General features: G+C 40.7%; 1 protein-coding gene across 1 annotated transcript; it reads left to right on the top strand.

The window, feature by feature from the left end:
• Positions 1 to 4630: 4630 nt before the first annotated feature.
• On the top strand, positions 4631 to 12410 carry naaladl1 (N-acetylated alpha-linked acidic dipeptidase like 1). The gene is made up of 19 exons (XM_076270456.1): positions 4631 to 4824; positions 5210 to 5382; positions 5661 to 5782; positions 6364 to 6483; positions 6569 to 6761; positions 7076 to 7169; positions 7299 to 7403; positions 7906 to 7991; positions 8370 to 8489; positions 8826 to 8911; positions 9596 to 9659; positions 9792 to 9859; positions 9975 to 10066; positions 10194 to 10287; positions 10779 to 10860; positions 10965 to 11138; positions 11480 to 11567; positions 11734 to 11826; positions 11985 to 12410. The coding sequence occupies exons 1-19, from the start codon at positions 4631 to 4633 to the stop codon at positions 12160 to 12162; spliced, it is 2226 nt and encodes a 741-aa protein (XP_076126571.1). The 3' UTR covers positions 12163 to 12410.
• Positions 12411 to 14111: the final 1701 nt, after the last annotated feature.

Raw genomic sequence — 14111 nt, forward strand, 5'->3', positions numbered from 1 at the left:
GTTATGAAATCTGACGGGAAACGAGAATGCAACAATGTAACGTTAACCTCCTCAAATTTCGAAGTATAATTTTACGGTTTGGACTGTTTGCATTTGACTTTGAGGATTACCCTTCTGTTCCTATTTAACTGAGCAGTTCTGCATAGTTTCAAGAAGTGCAAGTAGGCCTACAAACAAAAAAAAACACTGCGAAACAAAATTGTCCATATTACCGTGCAATCACATTCGAAGGCTCCCGCTTCTTCATGTGGAGGAATGGGTTTTGATGAACGTGAATGTGGTTTCCTAGAAACGGATAAACACACACATACGGATCCCACCCAGAGCCCCTCCCTGCTTTCAAGCTGCTCATTGATTGGTTGTGTTTGAAGCGCGATACAGAGCGGCAAATGTTGTGTCGCTGCCTGTGGACCCCACGTGCACCTTGAACGACCTGCTCTCAGAAAGACGTTTGATGATGATGTTGGAGATGGTGATGTTGGTGGCTAAATGAATGTGAATTCCAGAAGCTAGTATTCCATGCTCAGGCAAGTAGGGCCATATTTGATGGTAGAGATGTTGAGAAGGAAATCTCACTCATATAGGCTACTTACGGTTGGCATCCCGCATAGTGTGAACCGGATAATCCCGCAAACTCTTCGCGTTGTACTAGGCTATTTGTTGTTTTCAGGATTTCCTTTGAAAAGTTTCTTATATTAAAAAGGTGTAATCAATTACCAACAATGATAAGCCAGCTGGAAACTTCCACCCTCTCTCCCTCTCGTTAAAGTGACAGTGCACCATTTGTAAATCAGTTAATTTTGTGTGTGTGTGTGTGTGTGTGTGTGTGTGTGTGTGGTGTGTGGTGTGTGTGTGTGGGGGGGGGGATTTGAAGTGAAGTGTCCCTCATTTGTGGTTGAGAAAGTTGGCAACACTACACTCATATGGGGTAGACTGAGTACAGAGACATGTGTACAGTTGAGACGCCTTAAATATCTTGCGTGCACAGCAAGCAAAAGTTGTGATTTTTGCTATGCACATGCGTATTAGTGCCAGCTCTTTCATCATGGAAAATTGGAAAGAAACAGGTATCTCTGATCCAAAGATATCGCAAAAGTTTATTTTTTCTAAGTAAAACTTCACCATGTACCTTCCACAATGAATAACCCATTACCCTTATGAGACTGTTAAACGTAACTGGTATCATCACAAACGTTATTTTGTGCTCTATAAACTGGCATATTTCACGACATTGTGTCATGTAAGGTCGTTGCAAAATCTAGAGAAATGTGTGAGGTGGTCACAGTTGAGACATAGGCTACATTGTATTGATAGTGTTATTACTTGAACATTCTATTTGTACTGTTCGCCATATCTGTCCCCGTGTCACATATTTTGTTCATGATGTATTCTTTTTAACCAACGCTAATGTAAATGAAATGAACTTATTTGCCCTACAAACATTTTGCAATTGCTATGTTTTTATTTATTAAATTTCGCAACGAACGGTTAGTTAACTCATTAAAAATGGGGGTCTCAACTGTACCAGTTACTGTCTCAACTGTACTCAATATGGGTACAGTTGAGACACAGTCGAGACAAAAATGCACCTTATGAGTATGAGCTAATTGTGAAAAATATAAACTACTTATGGGTATTATTGATTGATGATACTTTAGTCTAAGCTCAGGAAATGGCTTAGCCTGTCATGGGGGAAATCACTTCTTTTCAGCATCTATTTATTTTTTATTTTTTGCTGCAGATGGTTTAACAAAATGAACCTGCAATAGTTTAATTAAATGACCTAGTATACTGGAACAGCTTAGTATGAGTCATTAGGTTAAAGAATTATGTTTGAGAAATGAATCGTGGAGAAACATTAAGATCACTACAACTTGTATCTGCTTTATTGGTGGTTTTTGATGGTTAAGTCCTTGTCAATCGTTCACACAGTCACCCTTCTGCTGCTGTGTCTGGCCCCCGAAACCTCCCCCTGGGGACGGAGCCTTTGTGGTTCTGGCACTCCAGAAATTGGCCTCTTCCTTACTCCTCCTTCCTGTCTCCAGCTTCGGGCCTCAATACTCTCTCCTTTTCTCCTTTGTCTTTCAAGCTAAATAATGGGAGAACAATTTATTAAAATTCAAAGCTGAACCATTTTGATGTTTTAAATGTGAGCATACTTTTACGTAGCCCACGTATTGCTCCGAGCTCAAGTCGGTTCTGGTGATGCGGCTACTTCTTATACTCAATAAGAGCAGAGATGTCTTCTACTCACCCGGAGTTAAGTCCACTTTATCTAGGAGCAGAGGCGGACAGAGTACATAGCTTCATTACTTGAGTAAAAGTACAGATACCCTTTGCTAAATTTTACTCAAGTACAGGGCAATTCCACTGAAAATTGACTTTTTGTCGCCAGTGAAATGCCTTGGCATTTGTATGATGTGAATGATAGCATTCATTTTTTGTGCATTTTTTCTCATGTACATTCTTCAGCCAAAAATAGCAAATGCTCAAATTTCATGTAATCATTCACATCCTACCATACCATCACATTTTATTGGCGTTATGGATGTTACAAAAAAAATGTAATTTTCCATGGAATTGCCCTACAACAGTCAGATGTCTACTTAAGTAAAAGTACTGAAGTACTTGTTTTTAAAAGTACTTGAGTATCAAGAGTACAAGAGTAGCCTACATTTTCTAAATATTGCATTACTACTGCCACAGTGCTTACATTTATGTACAGAAACGTCCTACATGGAGTTATGAAAAATGAATTGGAGAATGTCAAAGGAATTGAAAGTAAAATCAAGTCATTTTCATCTTTTTACCATGTTGCCAGGGATGGGCAGTATTTCTAATACATGTATATAAAATACGTGTTTCAAATACAAAATACTATTTTGTAATTGAAACACTTGAAGTGAAAACTATCATTAACTTGTTCAGAAAATTGAAATAGTCTGGCGATGTGTGGCCACAGGTTGGCACATTCCCGGGATGGACCTGCTGCGTCTTCATCCATTGTTTCATCTGGTTTCGTCTCTTATCTAAATCTGGCCATGGAGTTGACTTTGGCGGAAAGCTGAAGGTGATTGCTGATAGGTTGTCCCAATAAGTGGCGCCTGCACTATCCAATCACGTTTGAGAGGGAAACAACAAATTGAGGGTTTCCGAGATTTTTCCTTTTTTATAGAAGAAGTAACGGGTACTCACGGTTATGGATAGAAATGTAGTGGAGTAAAGAGTACAATATTTTCCTTTCAAATGTACTTGAGTAAAGTCATGAGTACTCCCCAAAAATGATACTCGAGTAAAGTACAGATCCCTCAAAATTGTGCTCAAGTACTGTACTCAAGTAAATGTACTCCGTTACTGTCCGGAAACTGTCAAGCACAGCTTTCACATTGTCATCCCTCTGTTCATTTCTCTCAGAGTCTTCCAACTCTTTGTCCAAGAATGCATCAAGGTCATGAAGAACATTTAGGACGTCTTCTGGGATCTCCATGGGCAGAGTTAGTCCTTCTGTCCTCTCCCTCTTCTAGGCCAGTTCTGCCGTCCTCGACCTGCTTCAGCTCCTTTATTAGTAGCTTTTGGAGTTTCTTTTTGGTCTTCCAAAGTGGACATGTCTTGTCCATGTCCATCAACGTTAACCCCCAAAGCCTCCAGCTCTCTCTTTAGTTCCTCCAGTCTGTATTTTTTCACGCGCTTCTAAATTGCTCTATCTGAACTGTGCTCATCCTGCCGTGCTGCTAGGCAGAAGGCTAAGAACCAGCAGAACCACATTAAAATCAGATCACCAGAAATCAAAATCCGAAAATCAATTTATCAACAAATCTGAAACCAGCCAACTTCTACACAAACTCAAGAAAGAGTGAACAAAAGTTCCAGTTTACCCTGTGCTATGTGTGTCTTAGTGTTCACTTATGATGTTGTGGAAATAACTGGTCCTCTCCTGTCTGCAATACAGTTTCCATTCCACACTGTGATCCAGTTTTTCAGGATTTGTCCGAAGTTGAACAGGATCTGAGGACAGGCAGAAAGTAGAGGGGTTGTTATGCCTTTTTAACCAGATTGGAGATAAAGACACAGAGGGATTTGAAGATGGAGATTCGCTCTACCTCAAGCCCATTTATGTGAATGGGTGTATGTCTGACACCTATTGCCTTCTGACAATCCTCTTTGGTTTTATTGGAGTTGAGAGCAAGGGTGCAAAGGTGTTTAGATTCTTTTAAGCCAGGAATATTCAGAAAAGAGGGGAGAAAAAGTAATGGTAGTCTTGCCCATAGTGCTACAAACTGAGTGAGAGGAAAGTGTAGAGGTTTGTCTGTTCTATGTGTGTTTGGGGAATGAGTAGGATAAAGTCCACCATAGAACGCTGGAGACTCATTAATGAATAAACCTGCATGCAAGTATTCTGTGACCGCTGCCTGCTCATTGGAGATGAGATCTTTTAGGATGGGCAGGTGGAGTCCTACTGAATTATCAACCCTTGATCTTGACCCACGAAGGCCTCATAAACGACTGTCCTCTCAAGTGGGCAACAGACTCAGTCAGAGCACAGCTAGCATGATCCATTGTGTCAAAGTTCTTAGGTAATATTGGATCAGGGTACAGTGATAGTTATCAGACTCTCACTGCCGGTAGCAGGATGCTGAAATATGTGCTGTTTGGGGTGGGTGGAGTGGTAACATTTGTGGTGGGCATTCTCATCGGACACTTTGGCATCCAGACAAACAACTCTGTCCCTGAATGGGTCACCACACTCTCCAAAGATGTGGACGAAAGTCTTATTGAAAAGTTCATTGCCGAAGTGGACAACTTGGAGATTCAGGAGAATCTCAGGTGAGTGAATTCAGGTTAGCAGCACAGTAAGTCATCACTTGTAGAGAAATAACACTGCATTCTTTGATGGCGTCATGGCTGGAGAACACTAAGATGTTTAAGGTAGTTTTAGTCTTTAGTTGCCCAGCACCTCAACAACGTGTGTTTACTTTTTGCTCAGACTGATACAATTAATACCTTCACTACATGGCCGATTCTGATGGAGAAAAGCCTGTCTTTTATATAGGCTTAATTATATATTGTCATAGTAAATAGTTTTCAATTATGTTGTTGCAACATAACAATTATGTCACACACTGTCACAAAGTGCTGAATGTGTTGAATGTGAAACGTGCATGGTTGTGTCATTGCAATTACTGCCTGCTATGTTTTTCTTCTACCACAGAGAGCTGACTAAAGTCCCTCACATGGCGACCACTGCAGGAGATGAGAAGACCGTCGAGTTCATGTTGAAAAGATGGCAGGACTCTGTGAGTGGCCTGGACCAAGCCTGGAGAGAGGACTACAAGGTCTATCTGTCTTTCCCAAGCCAAACCCAACCCAATAAAGTGACTGTAGGTGTGTTCCAATTAACAAAAGTGAATTGAAATGTATTACATCTGGAGATAACATATAGCTCAGGGTTTCTTTCCTGAAAAACAGTAATATTAACTTGGTTATAGACACTTTATTGCCTCAGTCATGGTCACCCTTCATTGCTGTACTGTTATAAAGATGTAGAGATAATGACATGAAGATACAGCCATCTGGGCTTGGTGACTTGCATCATGGCAAAGCTGAAGGAAATACCACCGAATAGTCTAGAAAAGACTAAACTATTGTGTTGTGTGTTGAAGTCAGTGCCTTAGATGTTGTCCAATACACGGCCCGTGAAAAGGAAAAGGTCTATAAACCAGACCAGGAAGATCCAGAGGTGGTTCAGCCATATGCAGCCTATGGGCCTCCTGGCCATCCAAAGGTGAGTCTCTTTACAGTTTCAACACTTACAGCAACAGACAGTTCAAATGTCTACTTTTCTGTGTCCACTTTATGAGCTACTGTTGTTACCTCATAGCAATCAAGGTGATGTTGTTACCTCTTGTAAAAGCCACATGACTATTATTCTCTCAACGCTTTATGAACGTAAAAGAGCCATGACCTCTGATGTCAAGCATTTACATATTCACACCATGACAAAGCAGTGGAGCAGATGAAAAGTTTTCAACAAGAGGGACAGATATGTTATCGCACACGGTTTGATAAGACACTTGTTATCAGAAGTCTTATTTCAGACATCATCTGATAAAAGAGGACATCAACGAAGACACATTTTGTCATGTCATACTTATGTAGGCTAGTCCTTCTGCATAAACTTTTTTGCCATTTAATGTATTCACAGTTATGTACATTCTTACTTTTCTGCATAAGTCAGAATGCTAAGCACTCACAAGCACTACTACTACTACAGATAAAACATCTGCAATAAATGGTATGTTGTACTGTAATATCTATAACTTGTTTGTATATGTGATTTTGAGATGATACGACAACTTTTTGCAGGGGAAGCTTGTATATGCCAATCAAGGTAAAGCCAGTGATTATGAGCACCTGAACAAGACAGTGGACCTTCGAGGTACAATTGCCATTGTCAGATATGGTGGTGCAGGAAGAGCAGCAAAGGTGAGATGAGATAATGTGGTAAAGATGTGCCTGTCATGTTGGGTGCTTGCCTTCCACAATGACTGATGTGTTGGTGTCTGTCTAGGCAATCAATGCTGCACCGTTTGGAGTTCTCGGGGTGTTAGTCTACACAGATCCTCTTGACATCAATGATGGCAAGATGTCGGACATAGATGAGACTTACCCTCACTCGTGGTACCTCCCTCCCTCTGGTGTGGAGAGAGGATCCTTCAACACAGACTTTGGCGATTTACTGACACCCTACTTAGCAGCTAAAGGTAACAGACAATGTTTAGAAGCAGTAGGACCTCTATGCTTAATAATAATTACGGTAACCCATAGGGATTTGATCGAACATTTGATAGAACATGCCTTGTGACGTGTTATTAAATCTTCATTTAAACACAGTTTTATTGACCCATCTGTGACAACTGGTTGAATTATAGTTCATGCTAAATGTATAACAATGTACAAATGAACAAATTTGTCTTGAAGAACTAAGACTTACACCTTGAAATCATTTGTTTTTTTCTGTCCATGACAATTTTCATCTCCTGAATTTGTTTGTTTTTTCACACCAACCTTTTCACAGAGGACACCTACAGAATTCCAAAAGAAGACATAACAGGCATTCCACCTATCCCAACTCAGCCCATTGGTTTTGAGGATGCTTATGCTTTAATCTGGTGTGTGTGTGTGTCACTGCTCTCGGTGCCCTTTTGGATAATCAGAGCCATGAATTCCCCTTTAACTGTGTCACTTCTTTCAATTTGTTGATACTGATTTTTGTTGTTACTCTTGTCATTTGTTTGTAGTGAACTTGGTGGGGACGCATCTCCACCTGAATGGAGAGGAGCATTCAACTGTTCATACAACTTGGGAGGGCCAGGATTTCAATCTTCCTCTAAATTTAACAACAGGTGTGGATGCTTTAACAGATCTACAGTTATTAAAGTATGACCCTGTTACTGTATCGGGTGTGTGAGTATTATCACATGGATGAAGACCAGTTTACAATTGTAGATGTATACAGTTATATAATCTACGTACTTCCAACGTCTCAATCATTCTTAGAAAATCTACATAATTAATGCTAAATATACATTTAGAGAATAATTCATAGAAATTCTGACTGATACGTGCACATCCCAATTCACCAAGGCTACAGCTGCTGTGTACATTGTAACCTTTCTCTTGTGCTCTACTGTGTACATTGTAACCTTTCTCTTGTGCTCTACTGTGTACATTGTAACCTTTCTCTTGTGCTCTGCTGTGTACATTGTAACCTTTCTCTTGTGCTCTGCTGTGTACATTGTAACCTTTCTCTTGTGCTCTACTGTGTACATTGTAACCTTTCTCTTGTGCTCTACTGTGTGCACTGTAACCTTTCTCTTGTGCTCTGGTCCTGCTGACTCATTTCAGTGATGTAAAGCTGGATATCTACAACCGAGAGGAACTGAAGAACTCAGCTAATGTGATGGGTGTGATACGAGGGAGTGTGGAGCCAGGTGAGTGTGGACAGTGGCGCATGGTGTCCAGTTCTCTTCTATGCACATACACCTCAACACATTGGTGCATAATGTTGTTTTAAACTAAGGTGCATATGTTGTTTTAAACTAAGGTGCATGTGTTGTTTTAGTGAGGAAAGCATGCAAAGCAAGTAAAAACAAGTAAATGTTACAGGATGTGCCGTGGGAGAAAGTAAAGCACTATATCAGCGTATCATAAATTTATTTACCAGCACATTACATCTGTTTTTATTTACCTCGTTTGATGTCCCTTCAGAACTATACCACTGGGAAGAGTCATTTGAGGTGTGAGATCCATATTTGCCTTTCCAACAGTGCATTGACTACATTTGAATATGAGGATGAATGTTCTTGCAGACAGGTATGTCATCTACGGGAACCATAGAGACAGCTGGGTGCACGGAGCCATAGACCCCAGCAGTGGCACCTCCGTCATGTTAGAGATCACCAGAGTACTGGGCAAGACGGTGAAGGAAGGTAAGGCTACAGAGGTGTCATCATCACTGCATGAATCAACCATCTTCATAAGACATCTCAGTTGGTGAATGTAGACCTCAAAGACACAATACTAGCCCAGGGGGTCCCAGGTTTTGAGTCCGATCTGAGGTCATTTCCTGAACACATTCCCCATCTCTCTCTCCCGCTCATTTTCTTCTGTGTCCTATCAAATAAAGGCAAAAAAGCTCAAATACTGTATATAAGTTAAAAAAAATACACAATCATAAGAGGGATGTTTTGAGTAAATCAACATGAAAAACAAAATAAGATGAGATTATTGTTGATAACCCATAGTGTTTGTTTTGTTTGTGCAAGGCAAATGGAGGCCTCGTCGGTCCATCATCTTTGGGAGCTGGGGAGCTGAGGAGTTCGGCCTCATTGGCTCGGCGGAGTATACAGAGGTCAGCCTGATTCTATTTGTTTATCTGTCCCACAAGTTAAAACTTGTTCTTAGAGTTTAGACATCTTAAAATCTTGTTTTACTAAAGTACTGTATGTTTGGGCAATAGTAAATGTACACACACTGTATAATATAGCACTGTATGTTTGGGCAATAGTAAATGTACACACACTGTATAATATAGCACTGTATGTTTGGGCAATAGTAAACGTACACACACTGTATAATATCAAGCAGCGCACCTACAGGGAGAAGTAAAGAGGCTTTCCCGTGAACCATTTAGAGAGCATATGGTGATTGGTAGTGTTCTGCACTTGATTTAAAGCATGTAAATATAGATAGACACACATGATATAATGGCATACTTTGCCATTTTTTGTTTGTTTGCTATTTGTGACACTTATGAGAATGCAAATAAATTACTTTACTCAGAGTCTTGAGTTGAGTTAAAGTGGGGTTTCTGTTGGATGGATTAGGTTGTATTTTTGTGACGTTTGTATCATACTGTGTAGTTAGTCAATAGGTTTTTAAGGACAGTGGTCAGCATGCAGGTACTGAATCATTTACAGATAAACAAATACATTATACTATGTCTCTAGACTATTACTACAATACAAATAGACTTGAACAGGCTGTTGCTCAATTTTAAAAGACAGTCAAGCACCTTATCATCTCCAACCCACAGGAGTACTACAGTAAGCTATTTCAGCGTACTGTTGCCTACATTAATGTGGACATCTCTGTATTTGGTAAGGATGAATCTTTCTCATTTGAATCCCAGTATTGGATATATCAGACACCATTAATGTGCAGCACTGTTAGTATAGTATACTGTATACAGTATAGTATACTGTAGGTCAAGTAACTGCTCTCTTCCACAGCCAATGCCACGCTCCGCGCTTCAGGGTCCCCCTCGGCCCAGAGTGTCATCTTCACTGCCGCGAAGCAGGTACGCCGAGGGAAGAGATTTGGTTTCGCTCCTTGCCCCTTGTGAGTTCCAATTGCTTAGTGATGATGAGACACACAAATTGAACAAAAAATGCCTTTATATTTTATTACTTCAGGTAAAAACTCCTGGATCTGACTCAACATCAGTGTACGATAACTGGATTCGCTATTTCAATCGCACCAGTCCCACTTACGGACTTATACCAAGGTATGTCCCTCAGTCTGAGTGCCTATTGTTGTGCTGATCTAATATCAGTATTTCCATATTAATGCCTGGAATAAGAGACTTGATGTCTTGTCAGTGGCATTAAAGATGTTCTGTGCTTCATTGCTAGCGTTGGATACCTGACAGGAGCAGGAAGTGACTACGCTGCCTTCATGCATTTCCTGGGTATTACCTCAATGGACTTTGCCTACACCTATGATAGGGTATGAAACAGATTTCTATACATTCCTATATTCACATTTATTTTACAGTTGCTTGTCATGTATCTACCATTAATTGCAGTATACTCAAGCAATGTTCTTTTAGATGTTCTCTTTGTTTGCTATTCAAGGTAACTGTAAGTTATACTGCACTAAATATACAGTGCTTCAGTATACTACAAAACACCACTAAACTCCTCTGCAGGACTCTACACAATGGTGTGCTCTTGAGTGGTGCGCTGGCATGTATACAATTTTCAATAACAGGTTGTTACATTAGGTCAGAGGTCAAAATACATGTTTATACAAAGAAAATTAAACACATTGCTTGGGTGTGTATGGGTCTGCATATTGCCCTAACCCAGCTACATTATTCAAAGGACAACACTCAAAGGACCACAGAATGCAAAAAATGCAATGTCATCATCAATGGGCACACATTGGATCGTATCAGTATTAAATGCTATATGATTCGATCTTGATGTATTTTGCAGAGTAAAACTAAGGCCCGCATCTACCCAGCCTATCACACAGCGTATGACACCTTTGAATACTCGTCTAAGTACATTGATCCAGGTATGGCATGTTTTATTCCAATTTCATTTGAATAAAACATCTCCCCAATATATTTCCTATAGGCTTCTGATGCTTCTTCCTCTTTCTTTGATTTTCCCTCACAGGTTTCACCAGTCACCAAACAGTTGCCAGGACAGCAGGGAATGTTTTGCTGCGTCTAGCCGATAGCCTCTTGTTGCCATTCAACTGTCGTGACTACGCTGAGAGTTTGGAAGGTTACCTCAATGTGGCCCTGACAAACTTCAAGGACGAGTTAGCTGCACGTTTGATTTCAATGGGTAGGTTACTTAGCCATGGAAATATAGCCAGTGGCCAGTTACCAGTGGTTCACCAGTGGTTTCTAGTTGTGTCATAGATTCCCAGCCCATTAACCCTGCAGGTCATTCGGCGTAGTAGCGTCCGTCTTACCAGCCCTACTTGTCTTTGTGCCTCTATCCCTTCACCTGGTTAAATAAAGGACAAGTAAAAAAACAAAAGCTCAAAATGAAACAGAGACCATTATAGTAGGTCACTGTGGTTTGAGCTGAGAAGGGGGAGTAAATAGGAGAATGGTCAACAGCACGATAAAGTAAATCAGTTGATAACTGTGTGTGTGTGCACCTTCCTCTTCCCTCCTCAGAACCACTGAGTCAAGCTGTAACTAGGTTCCGTACCGCAGCTGACAAGCTGAACAGTGTCATCCAAGATCTTGACCTTTCAAAAGTGACGTGAGTGAAGATCTACGGTATATATATTTTCTTTCTGATGGCTTATATAAAGACAATGACAAACACTGAACTCATTTGTTTGTATGAACTGAGGGCAGGTTTCTTATCATAAAGGGGTGTTGTCACAAGTGAATGGATATTTGCTCTGCTTACATTCCCTTATAAGGCCTCTTGAGGTTCGTAAGATCAACGACCAACTGATGCTGCTGGATCGAGCTTTCCTGGATCCTCTGGCATTTCCTGACAAATATGGATTTAGGTGAGGAATAGTTTGCCTTGCCTTGACTCTTACAGAAACCTTCGATCCATTGTCTCTATCCATCATTTCCATCCATCCATCCATCCATCCATCTTCTAACAATTTTCTGTACCTTAGTCCTCCAACCACTCCTTTCAATGTCCCAATTTCTCCCAAAGGCACGTGATCTGGGCTTCAAAATCCTCAGGATTAGCCACCTTCCCTGGCCTCGCAGATGCCTTTCAGTGTGCCCAGAACACCGGCCTACCGGACGACTGGAGTCAGGCCCATAAGCACCTGTCCATCCTGGTCCAGGCTATTGCAGGGGCCGCCAGCACTATAGAGGATGTCATCTAAGGATGCTACATGACGTCTAGTCCACTTTTTTACTGAGTGGGGCGCATGGAACTCCTTCTGTGAAGCAAGGAGGTCACCGCTACTCCAGCTGAGAGGGATTGTTAAAGGTGACCATTTTGGTTAAAAAAAAACTGTTGAGTACAAATATCAAAAACATTTTGCCACTATCGAGGACCTCACCTTTAAGTGGTCAGTCTGTCATAGGTGCAGAATATTGAAATAGATTCTTTGAATAATTATTTTTGATGTTTTTTCCAGTATGATGATGATAGAATCCAAATTCCTTTTCAACACTCCTTAAATTAAATATTGTTAAACCGTTTGAAACCATTTTCTTTTAACTGCCATGTGATAGTCACAAAATCATTTAATTACAGCTAAGACATGATGGCTGTATATTCAATTTCTATATATATAATAAAGTGTCTAAAGCTTGTTTCATAGAGTAACACATTTTATGCTGTAACTGCTGCAGTGTCTCTGATGAGGAAAACACAAAAAAAGTTATCCATGTTTACCAAATAACATACATCGTTTTAAAAGATAGAACTATATAGAGTGCCAGATATCCATTTTCTGCATACTGCATATCACTAGAATGCAAAGGAATTCCTGTGTGTGTGTGTGTGTGTGAAATGCAGTAATGCACAGCGTTTGGTTAATTTTATTGCCAAGTGAGTTGATGAGCTGAATTGATGATATGTTGCTCATGACATGATGTAATTTCCATAAAGAGCGGGAATCCTGACAGCCCATGGTTACAAACTCCCTTTGTTCAGTTGGTGTCCACTGCAGTGCAGTACTGAAATACACCACCAGGGGGCAAAGAGAAGTCTGTATGTGAAGTCCCTTGAAAAGCTGCTGGTCCTGAAAAGGCAGGAAGGAGGGCTTTGCTGAACCCTTGTGGAGGCACCGGACACAGATTCAGAACCCACACCCTACTCTTGTGTGCTGTAAAACGTACGGTCTATCTAGTTACCGTGACACTGTCTGGAAACAATCAGACAATCAATCAATCAATCAAATATGTCTAGAACGTTTCAGTTGAATCCTTTTACATCTCACTATTTGTGTCATTTAAGGATGTATTTTCTCTCAGCACCCTGTGTAGATACTTTAATATGCACCTTGAAGATTGCACAACTTATAGGCCTACTACTGATTGATTACATGACTGTTCTTGAATCCTCGTCAACATGTCATGTAATTTAGTGGATGATGGTCTCCCTGGACTAATGCATAGGCTACTGTAGAAGAGGCCACACGCAGAAATGAATGCAATTTATTCAATTCAGCACTTGTAACCTTGTAAGCACTAGCAACTTTTGTTATACTCTTCTGTTCTTCTGTGCTAAGTGATCAGCCATGGATTGTAGCATGGCAACTTCCTCAGCTTGTACAAATGCTCACATTTCCCCCTGGCCTCTGCTCATTATTAAGTAGTTCAATGGCTTCTAGTGGCGACATCCATCAAGTTCAAATTCTCACTGCTGGCCTCCAAAGATGCTAATGGAACCACCGTGGCTTACAATCAATCAGCCAGTCAACTCACATAGATTTTATGGGTCATCCCACCCACAGTGATTCACAAGTGGCCGGATTATTCAGGGTAACACAAGCTACACTGGCAGAAGGTCCCTGACTGTCCCTTCAAACATCAAAAAGATGCACCAAGAAGACAGAGGTTCCTCATTCCATTTGTGCTCCCTTTTCAACTCTTTTTGTCCAACAGTGACTTGGGAAAGACAGTTCTGTAACTAGAGCAGCACAAAGTTGGCATTAGTCACTGACACATGAGCTGACCACCCCCACACTTTCCAGCTCTCATGTCTCAAAGACATCTGTGAACGCTACTGACATAGCCATCACAACAATACTGAGTTTCATCTTCACAACACTGAATATGTTCTGCTTATCATCTAGTTTCACATTATGTTTTATGTATACAT

The sequence above is a fragment of the Alosa pseudoharengus genome, unplaced genomic scaffold (genome assembly GCF_046254945.1).
Source record: "Alosa pseudoharengus isolate Yale_2024_CS ecotype anadromous, Long Island Sound unplaced genomic scaffold, YU_APseudo_1.1 YU_APseudo_1.1_scf_6, whole genome shotgun sequence".
In the NCBI taxonomy this organism is placed as follows: Eukaryota; Metazoa; Chordata; class Actinopteri; order Clupeiformes; family Clupeidae; genus Alosa; species Alosa pseudoharengus.

What these genes read in the sequence shown, in the direction of transcription:
- naaladl1 (XM_076270456.1), top strand. Translation starts at nt 4,631, where the DNA reads ATGCTGAAATATGTGCTGTTTGGGGTGGGTGGAGTGGTAACATTTGTG. An exon ending in GATGCTTATGCTTTAATCTG is followed by an intron (nt 7,170 to 7,298) that starts GTGTGTGTGTGT and finishes ATTTGTTTGTAG; the next exon opens with TGAACTTGGTGGGGACGCAT. An exon ending in ACGAGGGAGTGTGGAGCCAG is followed by an intron (nt 7,992 to 8,369) that starts GTGAGTGTGGAC and finishes ATGTTCTTGCAG; the next exon opens with ACAGGTATGTCATCTACGGG.